This window comes from Chenopodium quinoa, unplaced genomic scaffold (genome assembly GCF_001683475.1).
Source record: "Chenopodium quinoa cultivar QQ74 unplaced genomic scaffold, ASM168347v1, whole genome shotgun sequence".
Taxonomy (NCBI): Eukaryota; Viridiplantae; Streptophyta; class Magnoliopsida; order Caryophyllales; family Amaranthaceae; genus Chenopodium; species Chenopodium quinoa.
In genome coordinates this window covers 738659-761350 of record NW_018742329.1, presented here as the reverse complement: position 1 = coordinate 761350, position 22692 = coordinate 738659, and the positions used below count along the sequence as shown (strand labels likewise).

General features: G+C 35.9%; 1 protein-coding gene across 1 annotated transcript in view; it reads right to left on the bottom strand.

Annotated features, from left to right (window-relative positions):
• Positions 1 to 2165: 2165 nt before the first annotated feature.
• LOC110689828 (exocyst complex component SEC6) overlaps positions 2166 to 22692 on the bottom strand; it is a 33892-nt gene continuing 13365 nt past the window's right edge. The window contains exons 10-25 of the mRNA XM_021866661.1: positions 21811 to 21937; positions 20424 to 20468; positions 18723 to 18778; positions 17933 to 18041; positions 16800 to 16940; positions 16504 to 16683; positions 13211 to 13294; positions 13031 to 13117; positions 8852 to 8896; positions 7322 to 7400; positions 4737 to 4806; positions 3909 to 3996; positions 3698 to 3787; positions 3472 to 3588; positions 3256 to 3318; positions 2166 to 2624 (exon numbers count right to left, since the gene is read on the bottom strand). Coding sequence (XP_021722353.1) covers positions 2493 to 2624; positions 3256 to 3318; positions 3472 to 3588; positions 3698 to 3787; positions 3909 to 3996; positions 4737 to 4806; positions 7322 to 7400; positions 8852 to 8896; positions 13031 to 13117; positions 13211 to 13294; positions 16504 to 16683; positions 16800 to 16940; positions 17933 to 18041; positions 18723 to 18778; positions 20424 to 20468; positions 21811 to 21937 — 1513 coding nt within the window. The 3' untranslated portion in view covers positions 2166 to 2492. The remainder of the gene's footprint in view (positions 2625 to 3255; positions 3319 to 3471; positions 3589 to 3697; positions 3788 to 3908; positions 3997 to 4736; positions 4807 to 7321; positions 7401 to 8851; positions 8897 to 13030; positions 13118 to 13210; positions 13295 to 16503; positions 16684 to 16799; positions 16941 to 17932; positions 18042 to 18722; positions 18779 to 20423; positions 20469 to 21810; positions 21938 to 22692) is intronic.

Below are 22692 nucleotides of genomic sequence, written 5' to 3'. Positions count from 1 at the left end.
ACTGAACTGGACAGAACTGAAATGAAATGAATATTTTACGAGAGAAGGAAATTAGGAGCTGAACAGAACTAAAATGAAAATAATCTGATGAGAACAGGATCTTACTTACCAATTTAATCAAACTAAGTCAAACAGAAGATGCAATATTTTATATTTCTAAAATCAATAACACTATCAAAATCTCCATCCCTTACGATCTAATACCTGGTCTCATCCTCATGCAAATCCATATGCTTCATATCCTTCTAGCTCCTCCCAACCAAGTTATTTACGGTCTCCCTCTCCCTTGTTTAACCCATCCATGGTCTCACTCTTCCACTTTTCGTACTAGTGCACCTCGGGTCTTCGTCTTATATGTCCAAACCAATGCAGGATATTTTACCTTAGTTCGTTTATAATGCCTACGACCCATACTTTCTTGTGAATAACCTTATTTCTGACTCTATCTGTTAGAGTGATCCGCACATCCACCTTATCATGTGCATTTCTGTAACCTCCATCTTTCTAATGTGCTGCTTCTTAGAATCCCAACATTCTATACCATAGAGCAACAGTGATGTTGTGGCAGTCTTGTATAATTTCCCCTTCAACTGTAAGGGAATGTTTCAAACACATAACACTTCCATAGCCGCTCTCCATTTAAGCCACCCTGACTTATTCCTATAAGCCACGTTTTCATCAATCCCCAATTGTGATGAACCTACACTCATAACAACCGTTGTATGGTCATTTCCTATGTAATAATACACAGCAACAACGGAGATGATTTCATGAGTTTTATTGGGGTTTGGAGAGCCACAAAGACGGATGATAAAAATTGATCCCAAGATCACTTGAAATCGGGAAGAGAGCTCTAACCACTTGAGTTATCCCTCACTCTCAAGATGATTTTATGGGTTATAGCACATTTACATATAAAATTATTCCCATTACCACCGCGAAACGAACCGTACATGTATTAGAACGCTGCATTATGCAAATTGGCACAAAAACTTTACGAGAAACTCAATTGTCCACGCCCCAGAAAACCCATTGATTTTAGCAAGAATATCATCATGGTCATCACCATATGAACACCCTCTGACCAATAATCTCAGTAACCCAGATACAGAAATTTCCTATCATTTATTTATTTATTTTTCTAAAAATACAAATTCATTGTAAAATAGTTTGCCAGCTTGGATAAACTAGATCAATACTCATTGTAGCAAACGTCTTCAATCATCAACATTCATCAAAATGTACCCTCATTTAAAAAAAATAAAATATAAAAAAATAAAAACTGAAAAACCCAATGCAACAATCAAGCCAATTTTTACATGACAAGCATCAGCTAACATAAACCACATCTTAAATTAAAACCCTCAAGGAAAAAATTTTCACTAGAAGAATCAATCTTTACAATGAGATTCTCGACGACGCAAGACATTGGAGCAAGTGATGCAGCTCATATTTTTACTAGGATAGACTTTGCTATTTCTAGAGGAGTGGGGGCCCAGATTGTATCTCGGCTTCCCACTAATCTATTGTAGGTTGTATGACTTTTGTTTTTGAGATATAACAACAACAACCACAACCACAACCACAACCACAACCACAACAACAACAACAACCACAACCACAACAACCACAACCACAACAACCACAACAACAACAACAACAACAACAACCACAACAAAAACAACCAACAACAACAACAACAACCACAACAACAACCACAACAACAACCACAACAACAACAACCACCACAACAACCACCACAACAACAACCACCACAACAACAACCACAACAACAACCACCACAACAACAACCACAACCACAACCACAACCACAACCACAACCACAACAACAACTATTATATTATTATTATTATTATTATTATTATTATTATTATTATTATTATTATTATTATTATTATTATTATTATTATTATTATCCTATAAAAAATAATAAAAAAAAATGCAAAAATGTTGAATGTCAAAAGCTTCCTTTTTAATGTAAACCCAAAGGTTACCCAAGGACCTATGTTTTCTAACCTAAGGGACTATGTTTTGAGCCATACTTAATTAGTACTCAAACTATAAGCAAAAAGAAAGAAATAAAAATAAAAGTACTCAAATGGTGAAAAATCAGACAACCCTGTCTTATTCTTAACTCCAAAAAATAATGAAGTATTAATTTATCATAGAATTAGCAATAGTCAATATAGTACAACAAAATTAAGATGAACAATAATAAATTCTTTACAAACAGAAGCTAATTTAATTTTGTCTCTTATTGTTGACCTGTAACTTAAAACGAATAACATGAACACTTAACCTATAATACAACCTCAAAAAATGAGAAATTACTTATAAAAATGGGGAGGGTGAAAGATACGAAAGAGGGGAATTTCATAAGAAAGAATAATGACAAATTGACAACCTATTGAAAACAGCTACGTAATCTGGATGCAAACATCCACATTCTAAACCAGCTATGCAGTTAAGTCCTATGTTAGTTTGCGCCATATGGAGCCCTTTGATGCTTGTAGGCACTTAACTCTGGAGAAAACAAACCCAGCCTTAGGAGGGTTTCCACCAACGAATGAATTCTCGTAAATTTCTTTGCATTCTTGTACAACCTGAACAATAAAAGTGAATTTTAGACATTTGAACTGCAAATAAACAGGGTTTTTGTGATTATTTCAAATTCCTATGCAGACTAGTAAACACTATTTCTGTCTATCAAACTTTCTGAAACACCAGAGATAGATACTAGAGAGACAGAAGTCCCTCTCTGAAAACTTCACAAGAGGTTGGCTTTTGCAACAAATTCTTTTCTCCATCAGTAGTGTCTTGAACTAAGAGACAGACAGTAGAAGTTAAAAATGAAATCCAGACCTTTATAATAAACAAGTTCATTGATATTTCTGGTACTATAGATGCAATAGCACATGTAATCATACTTGAACTGATGTAACATTTTGATTTAAAAGGGAACCTCACTTAATCTTGGAAGGGATTTTATTTTTTTTTTTTTTTTTTTTTTTTTTTTGTAAGGTTTTGACGAACCACTGATAACTTGATGACTCTTCAGAATATATAAGATAAAATTAATGCTTGTAAAGTTGTAAGAGCTATTTAAATCAAATATATACAGTCTAGCTGCAACACAACAGAAGGCATATTTGGTTTCATTGTTCCCGAAAAAACCGGGTTCATATTTCTGCTAATATTTGACGTGTACACTAGGAAATGACAAGGTAGACTTGCCTCTTTAGCATCTTTCCTTGGTATGCCTTCTCGCAAGCTTACAAGCTTCTCAACCACATCAGCCTGCACAGAGAAACGATACAGTTTCATAAACAACGTAGAAATGGTGGATAAAATTAGCAGAATCAGTGAGATTTCAGTTATACAAGAATAGCTCTTCCCCATTTTAAAAAAGATAAGGTTTTGGGAAACAATCAAACAAATTAGTAGTCTTACCGGGCAGTCTGGTTGATGTTCTAAGATATTTGTGTATACAAGTGTGAATGTATCAAGACTTTCAGCTGAAGCAAGCTCTCGCAGATCACTTAGTATTCTTACTCTGGATTCTACTTTCTGAAGCACAGAATAAAAAATCACAACCAAGTACAAAGCCTTAATTTCTGAAAATTGTAGAGCTCACCAAAAGTATATTGACATTTGGACGTTTTGATTAGAAACTCACAGACACGCTGATGTATTCCCTGAAGAAATCCATCAACACTTCTTCATCCAATCTCATTCTCTCAATAGTCTCTTCCTTAATATAATTTTTCTGCAGAAACATGGCAATGGCAAAGCTGTGAGTAAAATATAAATATAGTGGGAATTCATGATACTGATAGGTTAACCAAGTCTACTGGTCATGATTGAGTAATCCACAACTCTAGGACAACCTGTGTCAAAAGATGATCCACATAGACCACTACAGTTTCTTCTAGACAAGCCTCCACAAATCTTCTGAATGATCTTTCTTCAACGTACCTATATTACAGATCCAGGTGTTATAGAGATTACATACTTTAGATAAAGTTGCAATATACATATACCAATGCTGAAGCAAGTTAAGGACTAAACAGAGACAAAACTCAGAAATAATAATCTCTTTTTTTTTTTTTTTGGGCTTGAGTCAGTAGCACTGTTATGAACACCATAAGAGAGAGTGAAATATTTCACTAATTCAGAAAAAAAAGGTACAATTTATGATAGATCAACCACCACAGCACCGCAACAGATGAAGTTATCTTCCATTGGAATGTGCAAGTCTAAATTATGTAAATAATAATTACACCATGTTCTTAAGACCCTCTAGCTCTTTATTATCCCATTCTGTTTTCAGCTGGATTAATGCTTGATTCAGCTTAAAAGTATCTAGCACTGTTCAAATTGTTCAAGGTCTGAGTGTGCCCGACAGCCTAAAGTTAATCAAGATAGATAATCACAAAGCTTCATTAGAAGAAAATGCAACCAAGGACAATTGAATTTACAAGCTTATAGAAAACAGAATTGGCTTTTACTGCAATGCTATAGAGTGTAACTACAAGCAGTCCAGTTTTTTAAAATCCTGTTCTAATGCTCATGCAAGGAGGTAACCTGATTGTTTTTTCTTGAAACTATTAATGCCATGTAGCGTAGTGTCAAGAATGAATGTCAATATAGATAGCAATGTAAAGTAGCTTCATGCAAACTAATCTTTGTTAAGCACAACATATTAAAGTACTAACATTTTTATGTCGGCAAAATAATCTCCAAATGTTGCTACCAGGTACTCTGTTACCTGTCCTTCACACCATTCTGAAACAAAGCACATGGTACAAGTTCAGCCAAATATAAAATATTAAACCAAAACATATAAATATTTACAGTAAAAAAAAATAAAAAATAAAAAATAAAAAATAAAAAAATAAAAATTGCAACTGACTATCTGAGAATCTTTTTAGTTTGAACATTCAGTGATATTGCAACAGGACATGTTACAAGGTCAAATATAGCAGGAAGATAATATTGACGCTTATCATCTAGAAGAATTATGTTACTATACTAAGGTGTGGCCGTGTGGGTACTGACCAGGGTCACACTGTCACATGGTACAAAACCTATACAAGTATGGATACAGGGTTTTCCACGTATGGGCAATCAGATATGATAAAGGTAAAAAGAAGTACGTTGAAAATTGATAGCAGGGAAGTAAATGAAAAATAAATAAGCTTAACACAGCTACTTGATTTAGAACCGGAGAGGGGGGGGGGAGGGGAAGTGATGTGCGACCAGAAATCAATTCTGCAAAACCGTAGGGAAAAGGATACGCAAGAGTAGTTAATAATAGTCATAAGAAGAGCTTGATACTGGTCACCATAAGGCTAAGCAAAACTAATAAAAAGGTGGGTTAGTATTTAAAGTTAAGAGAATCCTTTGATGTTAGTACTAACAATTCCCAATGAAGTTGCAGCTACACATCACCAGCAAGTTAAAATGAGGAAGAATTCTATGATCTACATGATTAAAAAAAAATTAACAATAATAAAATTAAAGTATAAAAAGTATTTAGTCCACACAAACAAATACTTCATTTTTTATTAGATAAAACCTTTCAGTTTTCCCACTTTCCTATGCATATCTTCAACCGTTGAAATCTTTAAATTTTTACTTCCTCAGTTCCGTAATAATTGCAACACTTCCTTATTTGGTCAGGACCCACTATTAATTTTATTAATTCTATTTCCTACTAACCCTACTTTTACAGATATTATCTCTCCTACCAACCCCACTTACACTTCTTTTTTATTTATCATTTCTCTCGCATACTAACTATAATTTATATTACAAAAAATTTGCCCATTTGCATTATTGGATTTTCTCAAACTATTTTGATGCCCTGTTCTAATCTTTAAAATGGCCCTAACATATTTAAATAAAAACTCTTTTTCTACAACATATTGGATTTTCTACAACACATTGGATTTTCTCCCCTCTTTTTCCTTTCTTTTGCCTTTTTCGATCTCCAAAACAGCAACAAATGTGGTGGTGGTTTGCGCAGCGACGACGATGGGAGGTATGTGGGTTATGGAGAGGGGCTTAGGAGAGAAAATAAAGAGCTGATAGTGAAGGTAGTGCCGTGAAGAAAAGAAGATGGTAACAGAGAGAAAATGGAGTTGCGTCCTGAGGGTGACGGCAATTGTGGTGGCTGGGTTGTCGTTCGATGAGGAGGGCGATGTTTTCTAGGGAGTGTGTGGTTTTGGGAGGTCAGGTACGGTTGTGGTTCGGTGGACTGGGTGGTGGTTCAGTGGACTGGGTGGTGGTTTGGTGGAAAGGGGTGGTGGTTTGTTGGACAAGGGTGGTGGGTTTGAAGGTTTGGAGTTGGGTAGTACAGAACATAAGGCTTTATTAGGAAGGAAGTATGGTAGTTAAACTTTCCAAAATAGTATAGGTCATCTAATATGACATTTCCTTTTTAGGAATGTTAGTCATCTAAATAGAAACAGAGGAAGTATAAATTAAGACGAGCCTAACAAGACTCCATAAGACTGTTTTTCAACATGAAAAAAATCTCTAAAAATATTGCATAGTGAGAATAGTGTATATTTTAAAGTGTTCCATCTAAATAAATTCGGAGGAAGTGTGTGACATGAGGTGCAGTCATGCAGATGATTTTAATGCAATATGTAGTTTATAAGTACAATTGAAAGGGAAATTTTACATGGCTTCCATAAGACCAATGGAGAGGGAGACCGAAAAATGACTTGGTTGGAAGGAGTTAGGAGGGATATGAAGTATATGGATTTGCAAGAGCATGAGGCATTAGATTGTAAAGGACGGAAGAAGAAGATCTTTGTGTATGAGTATACGAAATAATCATCTTTGGTTCATGTAGCCGACCCCACATATGGGATTAAGGCTTTGATTGATTGACTGATGTAGTTTATAAGTACAAAAAAAAAAAGAGGATGAAATGAGCAAGATTGCATGCAGCGGAGAAAGGTACCCAACTTAAAGATTAAGAAAAAGAGATAATAAAACAGTAGCGAGAATATATTAATCACTTCTAACTTCTTTTTTTTCAATTATAAAATTATGAAAAAAAATTAAAAAAAAAATAAGAAAAAACACCTTGGGATATTTGAGAAAGCTATATGGAAACGAAATATTTATAACAGCTATAGACACATATCAGCTACCAACTGGAAGTAAAAGGATCCTGTTGTAAGGAAAGTGGGCATTACCTTTACTATAAGAAGTTAAAATTTCATATAAGTCTATGTACAGCACTAGAGTCATATAAGAAAGTTAATATTAGGCAAAGTTACTTTACCTTTTTGATAGAGCTTGACCAGCAACTCTTGCACTCCTGGATCTTCAAATATAACAGTAACAGTTTGATGCACACCTTCCTATTAATCATGAAAAGAGTTTAGTATCCATAGTGCTCAAGTATACAGTGCATAATTTTACTGAGAAAAATTGGACAAGCTTTTAAATGCATGCTTCCACTATCAAAAGTGTAGAAGTTAGAAGACACAAAAAGTCAGGGAGAACAAGAAGTTGCTAAACCTTTATCCAAAAATTAATCCCCCTCACACACACACAGAGAGGAAAAGGACGTAAAATAAAAAGGGTAATGTGCAAAACAATGGCCAGTAGCTATATTCTACACCAGCAGCTGCCCTTGTTCCGATGAACATCACGCTTAAGCAGGGGTCTCAACCCTCTATGTAAGGGAAAGATTGACGCAGCATAGGTGTCATTTGCATGTTCAACCATGTATATGTCTACATGTTGAAAATGCAAATGACAAGTTATTGAATTGCTTTAGTAACATAGCCAATAAAAAATAACCTAAATGATTATACTGCTTCACTCAACACCTTGTGAATGAGCTAACAACTAGCTTCAACACTAAAGTTGGTCCCTAAATATTAGAATCTAGATTGCATGTTACTCCCTCGGCTCTTATTTGATCTTCCTATTTATTGTAGCAACATTAAACTAGGAAACAAGAGAATTAGTGGAAAGTGGGTCCTGTTTTGACTTTTTGCATAGGAAAGAATGTTATCTAGACCATGGTATAAAAACAAGGCCGCGACGTCTTGGTTGGGCCGTTTTGTAAAGGAAATTCAATTGACCGAACCGAGATTGTCCGCATCAACAAGGGGTATTAAAAAAACCCCGCGATTTTGTCCGAACCAAACATTTCAACCCTAAATCATTCCGCATTGAAAGTTACATCTATTATTTCACACAAAAGTTACTTTCTATTCAAAGATATAGTGAAAGATTCCCCCATATCTCCCCACTAATGGCTCAAATCTTTTATTATGCCCCCATATCACCTCCCTAATGGCTCTAATCCTCTACTATCTTGAAATCATATTTGCACCGATACAACCGTGACATGGTCCGCGATCAACGCATCATAAGCGTTCCCGCGACACCGCAACCGTTCCCGTGATCGTAACCGAAACCACATTTTTGAACCATGATCTAGACAGAATGGTATTATAACTTTTATTAAATAGTATAAGTGAACCTATGTATTGGGGTGAAGAAGGGTAAAGAGAGAATTTTTTTTTCCACAAAGAATAAAACATAAGTTGGAAGATTAAAAAAGATAAAATTTATTTTTTCTATATGTGCATTGAACATCACCATTAGCCATTCCATTAAGTTAAGTCAGTTCCAAAAAGGTTTTAAGCTATATCTAACAAGGTTTGAAAGCACAATGTGATATTAATTCTAAATAACTATGTTATTACATTGGATGCTACTCGACAAGCCGTAATGAGTAACAGCTCAAAAATAAACTTTTATAAGTACCATAAAACCACAAAATGTTCAAGCTTACCTTTGCAACTTCCAAAAAACCTTTGCAAGTATCTTCAAAATTGACCTGTCCACCACATAGAAAGCCATGTTATCTTGACAATAAAAATATGAAGCCAAATCCATAGGTTCTTTCATAGCACAATTTCTACACAAAAAATGTTTGATAATATCCTTCAATTAGTCAAGAAGCTCCTTAATATTTCATCTGAAAAATTTAAGACCCAATTTTAGTAACAAATTGTACAAATATCATCTAGAAATTCAATGAGTGCTGCATTACCAAGGCCCTTGCAAATTTTTCATGATTTATTGAATGCCTATGTAATGGAATGATATTACTCGATATGATAACAGTACAACGAAGGAGAAAACTCAGAAATTTGAGTAAACAAATTAAGGGTTTCTTACAAACGATAGTAGTAGGTTTAGCCTACAAAGCTCCAATAGTGACTTGAGGTCACAACTCTCCTAAGGAATCACTCCAAAATTCTGCCTACCTATCTCCTTCCCTTCCCTCTCTATTTATACTAAGGACTATTAACCCTAATAAACTAAAATACCTATACTACCCCTCCAAGCTAGTCTATTACAATACCGGCCCCCTAAACTTCAACCTTATCCTCAAGGTGGTTTATAATCAACACTTGAAACTCGGCTTGGGCAATAGTGATCTCCAATCCAACTCTTGAAATGGCCAAAACCAAGAGCGAGCTGCAGCGAGAATTTCTGTTCATAGCTGAAAGTTACTATGGCAGAAAAATCTAAATAATGTACCAGCTTGTCATGATAGTTGATTAAATTTTGGGCAGAGTTGGTATTTGTTGACTTGGGATTGTAAGGCTGTAAATTGAAATGAATGTTTTGGTTTAACCCTTGGCCAAAGAAATGAGAGTATGTGTTAGGAGGACGACTACAGGCTGATGGTTTTGGGGGCTCAAGGTTAGAAGAATGATAGTGGAAAATTTGGGTTATGAACTTGGAATTCAGAACCAATGTTGGATGAATGGCCCTAAAGTTGACAAGCTCAAAACATGAAGGATAAGGCAAATCTAATTTGTAAGCAACTTGAACAATCCTTGAGTCACCACAAATGTGATAGATTGGGCTTTAAAAGAGTAAGCCCACTTACTTGGGAATGGTTTAACCCATGCTGTATTACACCAAATACCATCAGGTTGCCATCTAAGCCATTCTTTTGTTCCGTTGACAGTAATACCCTTACTATCCCCTTCCAGGTTTTCCTTATTCTCCAAGCTAAGGACAATTTCCACAAAGCTTCTCATACACCCCACTTCTGAAATTTTCAACACCCAGTACCACCCTTTTTGACCAACAGACCCCCCACCAACAAAAGACACTAGTCCATCTCCGACGAGATCACCACCGCCGGTAAAACCACCAGCGAAATCACCACTCCTCTGCTGCGTGAATTCACCACGACCAACACCACCTCTGCCATGGACGTTCCTGCGCAATCCCCCACCATTTTCTCCGGCGACCAAATAGCCCAGACCACCTGTAGCCCTTTGTTCCTGCACCCACATGACCCACATGCACCAGATCTGCCCTTCACGAAGACACCTCCTTTTATACTTAGGCCACCAATAGTGGTGGTCCTACCACTATCCTCACCCTTTCCGGACCCACCAGGTCCTCCTCCGGACTCACTAGCTGCTGATCCGCCTCTCACGAAGTCAACCCTGTCCCTGTTCAGGCCGCTTCTAGTGGTGGCCTTACCACCAAACTCACCTTTTCCACCTAAGGATCCAAGGCCACCGCCGAACCCACCTCTTCCAGCACCTCCCTTCTCAAATTGTTTTGCTGGTGAACCACCTAAGACCCCAACTAGCTTCTTTCCCAAATTACTTTCCTCAAAATCATTTTGAACACCACCAGTAAGCCCATGATATCCACCACCAAATTTGCCGTCGGCTCCATCTTGACCTCCACCAGCGAATCCATCCCCAAAATCGCCAAGCCTACCACTAGATTTGACTCCTCCAAAACCCTTATCTACGCAATTCAACTCACCACCAAGGTTTACCGAACTACCAATTCCCTTATCATCCTCTAAGGCTCTAATCTAGGGTGTACCTGCTCCTCCACTTATCTGCATTTTCAATTTCATCTTCCAATTTCGCTTGATAATCTCCTTCCTCCCTATTCATTGGAGAAGAAGCTTTGTTAGCGATTTTGTCCATATTTCTTTGAACATTTTCGATGATTCTCTTTGTGCTTTCCTCTATCTTCTTTGAGAATATCTGAGGTGACACCTTCGTTTCCACTTCGATTGATAGTGGCAAAACTGGAGTTGGTTGCTCATGCCAATGCATTATACGAGCCGAAACGACTCGCCAATACTCTCTTCAGAACCCGCCACTCCCGTATTGGTAGCCACCTGTGCCCACATTCAAACCACTCCAACGCTTCGCCGCTCAGCCATATAATGGCAGCCTTCAATTTCACCTCCTCGTCTAACTGGAAAAATTGGAAAGTATCCTCTAGTCGGAGTACCCAGTTAGATTCCTCCCATTAAACTCAGAAAGTTGAAGCTCACACCGGACTCTTCGTTCGTCATTCAGATCTGAAATTCCACGCTCTCTCTTGCTGGAAATGTATGCGAATCCCCCCTGGATTCAATTTTGCATAAGCTGTGATGCCTCTCTTCCAGCAATAACAAACACCATATTTTTTTTTTTCGTAGTGGTGGTTTCCGGCACCGGACACCAGGAACACCACTCTGATACCAAGTGTAATGGACTAATATTACTCGATATAATAACTATACAACGAAGGAGAAAACTCTGAAATTTGAGTAAACAAATTAATGGTTTCTTACAAACGATAGTAGTAGGGTTAGCCTACAAAGCTCCAGTAGTGACTTAGAGGTCACAGCTCTCCTAAGAATCACTCCAAAATTCTGCCTACCTATTTCCTTCCCTTCCCTCTCTATTTATACTAAGGACTATTAACCCTAGTAAACTAAAATACCTATACTACCCCTCCAAGCTAGTCTATTATAGCCTTTTCGGAGGGATACAGGACAGAGCAATTTGAAATGAACTAAACTAGTGTAGCTTGAACACCAAATGGAAAAAATTGAACCCAAAATTCATAACTAGGCCAAACCCTATTTTATACAGAAATATAAAAAATATTTGAAGTATGGAACCTCAGGATGTGTTTATCAACTTAGGACAACCCTATTTGTTTCGAACAACCAGGTTTAGACGCCACCAATTGATCGGTCATTATAAATGATAAGATGAGACAAAAATCTAAGGGGAAGTTTGTATAGGGGGTTTCAAGAAAGGGAGAGGGAATCCTGACTCATTTTCTGTTGTTTGGACAGTCATTATTCTCACACCCTCTACCTTGTTTTCATTTTGGGTTACCCCCTATTAACTCTAAAATGATTCCCCCATCATCAGCTCCCAGAGGTTTCAATATAAGTATATAACCGACAAGGCTCCAAAGTCCTCTACACAGTGACCACCTTGATCAACTTTGACAACCATCTGTCCCACCAGCATGGTCACACCCAGCCTTAGCCTTCATCCCCTGCAATACTTCAACTGCCACCACCACTAGCAACCATACATCTTCCTCCACTTGTGACAAACATCTGGGTTTCAATACTCCACCGAGCTACCACCTAACATCACCACGCCTCACCTATCATTGTCACATGAAACAGAACAATCAGACAACCAATAGTCCTCCATCAACGCAGTAAACTGAACCGGGACACTTCCGTATTTACCAACACCGAAAATTGAAAACCCTATCCATCAACATTGCAAACTACCACCACCACAAATCCAAGGAACAATCATCACAAAATCAACCTCCACAAATATGATTCTGACAATAACTTAAATGGTTGAACTTGGCCAGGAATGTTCAAGATTTGATGCCTCTGATCAAATTCAACCACAACGAATAGAATCTTGCTGCAGCTGACAATTAAATGGAGACAGAATTTGAAAGAAAATGATCTACACTTCTACAATGTATGGTGGCGGAGATCATGACAAATTGTATCTTTTCTCTTTTTTTGGTTTCCTATCCTTCCCTATCCCTAATCCCAACCAAACACCCAACTCAGCGACATGCTAAAGGAGGAAAACTCACAAACAGCTAAGTGACAGATACAGGAAATACAGAACGAATAATATCGACAACAAAGGCGAATCACCTGTTCTGCATAATTTTGAGGCAAAGCCTCTAGAGTGCTGTTGCTGAGCTCCATTGCAAGATCATAACAGCGAAGATTGTTATTGATCTGTTTTGCAGTGTTCGTAAAAAATTATCAATAACATATGAACCTCAAGTAAGTAATATAGGACAGAAAGAGAAAATAGAATGATTCACAAACCATAGCACACAAGGGTTCAAGGCCAATTTCTGATGCAGGTTCTTCAAGCCTCTTCCTTTCAGCTGCTTGAAAATCATTCATTACCTGAAGGAAGCAAATTGATATGCCAGATGACTTTAAGGTGACTAATCGATGGTAATTAGTGAAAAAATACTAACGAGTTGATTCCTATTTAAACAAGCACCATGCAAGCAGAAGACAACAATATTGTGCCACAGTCCTTTAAACATGAAAGAAAAGATATCAAAGATTGATATGAAGAACCTACTGATGTTATTACCTCGTGCTACAATAATGCTTAATTATGATTTTTCTCTTCCCAGAAACTAGAAAAAGAATTTTAATTTTCCTTTAATTTTTATACCTATATAATTATTAGCAACACTGAGCTGCAAGTGGTAAGATATTCAGGGCAACAATTGTTGTCGATGGAATCATGGGACAAAAATATAGTCAGATTTAAGCGTAATAACATCATATATGCCACCTTGGGAAAATTGCATCTGTATTTCAGAAGCGAATCGATAAATTGGACATTTCACCTTATTATTATACTACCTCCTTTCCTAAATGACAGTTACACTTACTGCACTAATAGAGACCGAGGGTAGGAGAAAGTTTAAAAGTGGCAGCGAGAGTTGTAGGCAGGGTTTTTGTAAGAAAAAGTAAGAGACTGTTGTAAGTGGGCTTTGTGTGAGACAAAATTTGACAAAGCAAAATTGTATCCAACAAAATCAGATAAAACAAGGTGTAACACAAAAAGGAACAAAGGTAGTACTATGCGTTGAAAAGCCCTAGGAGGAACTGACAGGAAGAGGCCATCCTATATTGCATTGCCATTTTCTTAATGTGTTTTGAGATTCATATTATGTTTGCGTTGCAGTGTTATATAACCATAATAAGGTCAATGACCATCTAGAAGCATAACTACTAGGCTAGCAACCCTAGCGTCATCACACCACCATAAATTATCCTTAATAAACATCATTTACAGATGGCAGGTGCACGATTTTCATTATGACAGTATACAATGTTACTCAGCAGAATTATTTTATTACACAAAGGGGAAAGAGAGCAACAATGAGAGTTCAATAATATACATTGAGGATGCCTTTCAAGTGACATAAATGATAATCCATCTGCTTCTATTTATTAGACAAAAGGTGTTCATTTAATGCTACAAGTTGTTATGATTCTTTTAATTGTTGATTAGCATTGGAGTTCTCTTCTAATTTTGAAGCTAGACCTGGCAAACTTAACCCATAGCAAACCCTGGTTATTGTTATTACACTAATACAAACTCTATCTGAAATTGACTAAACTCAAAGCAACTTAATCCCAAAGTAAAACAAAATTATTAATTACTCGAATGTGACACAACCCAAATCCAATCTGAACGATCTAGTTGCATCTCTGCCTTAAGTCAACCGGGTGATGGAAGACTAATATAAAAAGATATGTTTACTTTATTTTGAAAACTAATTCAAAATTAAATGCAACTTTAAATATAAAAATAGATTATAACCTACTTTCTATAATCAATATGGGCTTGCATTACCAGTTTCAACTAAATTTAACCACTCCCTTTGCCCCTGGATCAACTATCTTCTTCAAAGTTATAGCTACTCCCTCTGTTTACCTAAGTCTTGGACATTTTCCGTTTTCATCTGTTTTTCTAAGTTCTTTTCACTTTTATTTATGCCTTTATAGCAAAATTTTATTCATTATTTATCAACTACAACCCCACTTTGTGAAGTCCAATTATATCAAATAAATTTCTAACACTCTATCTCTCTCCTCTTTAAAGCAAAAGTAGTCACATGTATGGTCTACATTTGCAAACATTGGGTTTACTTGATTTGAAATGTTCAAATGGTATTTAAAAAGGAACACTGAACATTCAAAAGATATTTCAAGGGGGAGGGGGAGTAATGGATAGTAATAAACCACCTAATGTTCCAGTAGAACAGGTATAGACATTACTTAACGATAAAGAAAGTGCTAATTGCTACCCTCCCTTTTTGTTAGTTCTTCGCATTTTCTGTTTAAGCCCATTCCCATTATTTCAAATTTCAATCTTTACCTTATTCCATTTATGTTATTTTAAGTGTCTCATATTGATTTGGCACACATGCCAATGAACTTCGGCCAATAATATCTTTAATTATATCAATAAACATAAATTTTAACAATTAAATATTAGTAATTTATTCATCGAGGCGATTCTAACAACTGCCCACAAGACTATATTTTTTTCTCATGTACTCCCTCCGTATTTCATTACTTGCTCCACTTTCCTTTTGCGGCCACATTTTATTACTTACTCCATTTCCGTTTTTTGAAACTTATAACAATAGTTTATTATTTTCCTATCCACTAGTGGTCCCCTCACATCATATTTTAATATTTTTCATATCCTCTCCTCTCCCCACTTTCACTTTAGCTTTTTTAAATTTTCTTATTCTTCAACCAACCCAACTTCCATCATATTTTATTACTTTCCACTATTCCTCCTAAAACTCAATGCATGGAGAAATAGAGCAAGTAATAAAATATGGAGTATAAATCACAAATATTGATCAAAGGTCAAGTGAAAAGTTCAAAAAGTCTCAATGGGGCACAAATAAAAACGGAGGGAGTACAATATTACATTATGGGAGCACAATGTATACAAAAGCTCAAGGCGTTTCGAAGCCCATCACAAGTTCCCTGCACCTAAAGCCTTCATTGAAGTGAGACGCCTATAATAAACAATGAAAAAAATTCCTAAAAAATGTTGTGCCTCAAGGGGTGCCCCTTCGCCGCACCTCATCAAATTCACTTTGCCTAGACCACAATAGTGCATTAATCCTAACACCTTGCGCCTCAGCGCGCTTTTTTAAATGCTTGGGAGCCCACCACTCCACCACAGCTTATGCACTTGCATTGTTGGGTGATGATTGACCACTACTTTCCCATTTGTTTTCCCACCTTTACACACACACACACTCTCTCTCTCTCTCTCTCTTACGTGATAGAAAGACCGGTGTGCTGGTTGTACTCTAGCAAGATTAGCATGGAATGTCAGCCAAGATGGACATGATAATTCCCCCTCCCCCTCCTTCTCAGTTCACCTTAAAAACTAAGAATGTATATCAGATGAGCAGGGCTACAAGAGAAGTACAACGAATCTCTGCTTAGGTGGAAGATCATAAAAGGAAAATTGAAAAATCAAAAAATTCAAATAACACATGGCACATAGCAGTTTGACACCTTTATCTTAAATTCAGCAGAGATTGTGTCAATGAACTTGCCTGGATGATGGCCAATGCAATCCTGTACAGCATGACATCAGTACTGTTGTCACGGACAATTTGCACTTGCTCTCCTAGGATTCTGAACAAATCCACAGCAGCTGGTGTGTACAGTTTCCCCTCTTCTGTTCTCTTTGGAGGTTGTGTCTTGTCAGCCTCCAAAATATTTAAGTACCATTTCTAAAACAAAGAAGCAGAATCAGTGTCCAGCTAACTGCTGAGGAATAGCAATATAAGAGTACACATATAGAAACATATACTAAAAGTGATAATTAACATGACCAAAAAGATCTTACTCTTGTTGTAGCTTGCATTCTTTCAACATAAGCATTCATCAAAGGATCCATTGCACCACTCTCAGAGCAAACTTGAGCTAAAGATTCATCCACACCAAGGTCAATCAGATTCTGTTGGTAATCTACCACCCAACTAGTTACCTGGACATAAGCAAATTATAAGCAGATACACGTCAGTCAACCACAAAAGATTTGTGGAAAGCTGATGCAAATACAAAAGCGAACAAATAAGCAAGTTCACATGTCAAGCTAAGCTATACAAAATAAGTACGTGAGAAAATGAATGCATTTAGTTACCCTTCATAACAGTCAAAATCATTTTATTTAGTTTACAAAGTGGTCATTTATTCTTAATATATTACTCCCTCCATTCTTCAAAAGATTGTCCATTTCGCCAGTTAAGTCTACTTTAAAAGGTCGACCATTCATTTATTCAGACTGTCCACTCAATATAATAATATTAAACTTTTATTTTTTCATTTCTGTTCATTATAATTTTTACCTCTCTTCCCAAGTGTCCCACTCTATCTATCCATCAATAAAAATTAAAAAATAAAAAGTTAAAAGTTAAAAAAGAATTATAAGAACCACCACTTCAATATTTAATTCCATCTTCACTCAACAATGCCCTGCCAAAAGACAATTCTTAAATCTATGTACCCAGCTAAAATGGGCAATCTAGTTAGTACGGGACTACGGGAGTCAATATCATCAGTAAATTTGAAAAAGAAACAAAGAACAAAGAAAATGGCAGCTGATGTCTGTTGAGAACTAAGAGGAATTCTATTCCTCCGCATTAAGATATTTTTGTTACCGGTCTGATATTATCATTGTTTCCCTTCACTACTCTTTTATTCACTTTCCTTGATAGGTAAGAATTGGACATGGAATGGCAAACAGACCAACATAGACCCATCTAGTCCAAGCTCACAAGGCTGAGATTGATAAGGTGTCACACTCACTCACAGAATAAGCTTTTGAACTCAAACTGTGCACTGACCTATGGTAACAAATGCTTCAAAACTGACTTAACAATACTGACAGAAATCTAACTTTGTCCCATTCTACACCATCAAAGTAATTTGCCAAGGGAAGATCTGAAACATATGGTCTTTTTAGATATAATTAGTTACCTTCAATATTTCAATGTTGGTAAGTTCATTTGCCTTGTCGCTAAGCAATCTAAGCATCTGAACAAATCTCTCTGTGTACAGGTTGACCATCAGTTGGAAAATTTCATATCTGTCATCAGCAAAATAGGAAAAACATAACTAGAAAATGATGATAAAAGTATGCATACATATCACTTACGTCAATTAGAATACTCCTAGTAACATTATGCAATAGATAGACCAGAAGAAAAGCACCAGAAACTTTTGAATTAGGAAATCTAACAAATTGCATGATTTGCTTAGTACTTGGTAGAATGCTCAACCATGTATTTCACAGACATCTTTTTCTAAGCACCAGAATCTTATTACAAGAAAATTGGTTCATAGTATTCTAATGATTTTTATTCGTCAGCATTAGTGCAAACACAAAATTGGAGTCCATGTCATCAACAAATGCTTTGCTTCTATATTCAATTATTAGAAATAACAAATTAAAAGCCAATTAAAGGATTGCATAACACAGCAATTTGCAGCTCTAGAATGATCTATTAGTCTTTAAATTTATTTCAATAACAAAATAGAAAAATCAAATACCTAGAAAATATTAAATTAATCAATAAATAAACTTCTAATAGGCAAAGTTCTATATGAAACCACACCAAAAGCAATTCCTGATCTTAACCCAGTAAGATGGCTATGGAGCAATATTTGATCAATACTAGGCTCTTTTAATACTATTTCCTCATACAAAATAATGAAAGAATAACAGAGATAAAAAAATAATTTTAAAATAAATCTAAAGAGCACAAACCTTGGTGGAAAACAAGGAGCCACATAGTCATAAATATCTCCAAGCTCTTCTCCAATCTAGAAGTTAAGAAAGAAAACTCAAGTATAACATAAGCAAATGAGTAAGAATGCTATTATTCTAGTACTCATTAAATCCAGATTTAATTTCTTTTCCCAGGTCCCTAGAAGAAATTCAATAAGAATAGATGCCAAAAATTAATAATTTGGAATTAGCTACCCATACATAGTGCCAGATCGCCCAGACGAGCAGATGGTTTCCGTATCAGGAAAAATGCTTTGTAGGGTTACAGAAAACATATTAATTACTAAACTTGAATACATACTGCAGTACCTGTGCACTAGGAGTGCAAATTTCTCTTTGTTTCATACTTTCTTTCATTATTTTATTTCTTTGTCTTTCTTACAAGGATGATTAGTTTCTTATTGGCAATAAGTTGTACACTATTCCTTGTGTTTTAGAAAGCCTTGTGGAAAATATGAGAAATCAGCTGGAAAGGTAACTTAACACAGCACCTAATGATAATAACACGATATGAATAATAGCAATAGAGATTTTTCAGTCTATTTAGTTAAATAGGTTCAAAATGATTTACTCTTTCAACTACTCCCTCCGTCCCCTTTTGATGGTCCCTTATGGGCAAATTTTAGTCCCAAAATGTTCACCCCATTTGCTTTTTCCAACAACCATTACTATTAATTTTTTACCAAAATTCCCTCCAATTTGCAACAATATATGTGCAAATTTAAATTTCCCATGTAAATTTTGTTTTCCCATATACTCTTATTACTTTCTCTCTCTACTTTTTTACATACCCAATGTCAATTTATTTTTTCAATGTACTTTTACTATTCTTATTTGTGTTTATTAATTCCCGTGAAAAATGCCCACAAGGGACTATCAAAAGGGGACGAAGGGAGTAAATGAATTAGATTATCCTCATATATGAACCAATGTAACAGCCCAGCCCATTAACTAAATGAACTCCTTAATCCCATAAGTTGGGCCAGCTACATAAACCAACATAAGGACTTCCCATGAGGTCACCCATCCTAGTTCTACTCTAAATCATTGTGGCTCATGTCAAGAGATGTGACAAACTAAATCTTGCAGAATGTTTCATAATTTTAGGTTTCCAATGCAGTACATAAACTAAGAGTGAGGGATTTCTGAGTCAACATCATAGCAGTTAGAAAGATTCAACAAATTAAAAAGACAAAGATCCACAATTTTGATGTACAATGTGAGGACACAAGAAATAGGTCAGAAAAAAGTTTGTTAGTTTCCTTTAAAAGGTTAACTATTTAATGTGATTTAGTGATTAACTTTGCAAAATGTATGTGCCATTCATTAGACACAGTAAATATGGGCAAATGGATCACTCTAATCAATCAATTCTATGAACCTGAGATGTATATAGAACAGCATACAGAGTATCGGGAACGAACAAATGAGAACCTACAATTTATCAATGTTTGAACTAGCTTATCTTTCGAGTTTTTAACCTAATATGTAAGAGTGATGAATCTAAAATCAGTAGGGAACATGGCAGTTATATTATGATTAATGGCTGACAATTAAACAGCAATGATTTGCCAATTACAAGTATGACATTTACTAGTGATGAACATGTATATTCTGAGTAATAAAATGATGAAGTTACAAGTTTAAACTAAAATAAGAGCAGCAGAGATATAAACATACCGCACGAGCTTCCTCCAGTGCTGCTTTATGGTCTTCGATAACAAGCTGGCCCATAGACAATAGTTAGAAAGTCCTGTTAGTGAATAGCTCTATTTGCTTCCATAAGTTACCAAGAAAAACATGTTTCACATTGCAAATTAAAATGAACAAAGGCCCTTATTCTAAAGAAAGGAGTAATGGACAGTGATCTATTAAGAGATTATTTTAAAATAATATTGCTAGCAATTATCAAATAGATGTAAATCAAATAAATAAAGCACTTTCAAAAGAATACAACAGTATGAGTCAAGAAATCATTTCAACCCTACTTGTCCCCTCCCTCAAAAGAAACATGCAATATTGTCAGTGCTTCAACAGCTTGACTGCCTTAACTCCATTATTCCTTTCATCTATATGATACACTGTCAAAGAAAATCGACATATTTTCCCAATCTTTATCGAGTATGAGCATCTGTAACCAAATTGCTTTCATGATATATGAATAAAAACCAACTGTTAAAAGAATTCAAAAACCCGTATTACATGTTAACGCACACGCACACATGTTTACCATAAATTCCCACCTCACTCAGCACCACTGAAACACTTCTGAGTAGCCAATTTAGATTAGAAGAAACCTGTCTCTCAGCTAGCAAGACACAAAATGTGCGCAGATGAGAACACAAGCCTCTGAACCTTTAAAATAAAACATAGAATTTTTCTAACATACTCAATGTCAAATTATCATAAACCCCAAAGAATACATGATAACCAAGCCACACATGCATCTAGGCAAAAGAGTAATGGGGCTAAAATCCATTTAACAATTTAACCCCAACCACTGGGGCATTCAAATTCATAAAACCACTCAGTATTTCAGCAAAGAAGACCAGCACAGCATATAAAAAGATTTGTCATTTTGGAGACATTAAGCAGGAAAGACAGACCTAGATAAATCCAGCGTATCAAATTCATACACTGGTTAAAGAGATTCATTCCTAATCCAATACTTAATGCAAGCAAATTATCTTTGTAGGATAATCAATGTTTCAAATTGAACAACTGTTATGTTGATCCACCCATAATATAATAATCAGATATATACAGCCAATACAGGAATTAAGATCTGCAGATGAGAGATATACTGACCCCATCCCTCTACCTCTGCAGTCTGTAAAATAAGGATACATATATCATGCACACAGTGGTTATTATTAGTCCATCGGTTTATTCACTGCAGGTTTCATATTAGTTGCATTTTGAACAATTTCCAGTATCACCTATTCGTCGAGACGCCAAGGTAGGAGACGGTGGATAGGCAACTTGGATATGGTCATGCACTTATCAAAACTATATCACAGAGCACCATCACACTGCTTTATGGATGAAATTGATGGGAAAGACTAACCTCTGTAAGAAGCCTGCTAAACCGGTCCTCTACTGTCTTTCTTATTTGTTCATAGCATTTGTCCTTGTAGCCTTTTCCCTGAATTTTCAGCTGAGGAGATGCTGTTGCATTAATTCTTTTTCCATCCCTAACAACAACAGCAGTAATATTAGGAAAGAGATTTTCAGATTGAATTGCTCCTGGAGAAAAGGCAGCTGAATCAGAAATTTTAAAAAAAAATGTGGTTCAGTAATTGTGAAATATTGTAATGTGTTAGAAACAATAGCACTAATCATAATTCTAGATATCAAGGGATGTTTTTAATGAGCACATATGGCCACTGTATAATGTCAATAACCAGCTATAAGCAAAAGAAGCAAATAGCAGTGGGTAGCTTTCCCACCATAATGCGAATGTCTTATCAGCTTATCACTAGTATATCTTGAAAAATAGCCAGGTCATTTGATAAATTATAAATAGGGGATCATAAGGAAACTGGATACGGAAACTTTGCATGTCCAGAGGCAGTGGTGGTCAACTGATGACTGCTTTGATAACTTGCTTCAAGCTCATTTATTTCCCAACTAAATACACACCATTACAGAAAATTTTTAATCAACAAAAAGATTTCTTGTCATTTCCAATTCCTGGAAACAGACTTCTTTCCATATTCTCGTGTTCAGCATCGGTACTAAAGCCTGAACGGGGCTCAAGAATCTACAGTGGCATTATCAAATGATATTAAATGCATTTAGATCTATCCTAGTATAGACCCCTAATTGAAAGGACAGCAGTAGCAATTTACAGCATGATGTTACTGCTAAATAAGAAAATTTCCAAATCTGATGAGGATGATTATATGGTATGGTAGTATGTGTAGGTGTTTAGTCTATTAGTAAATAT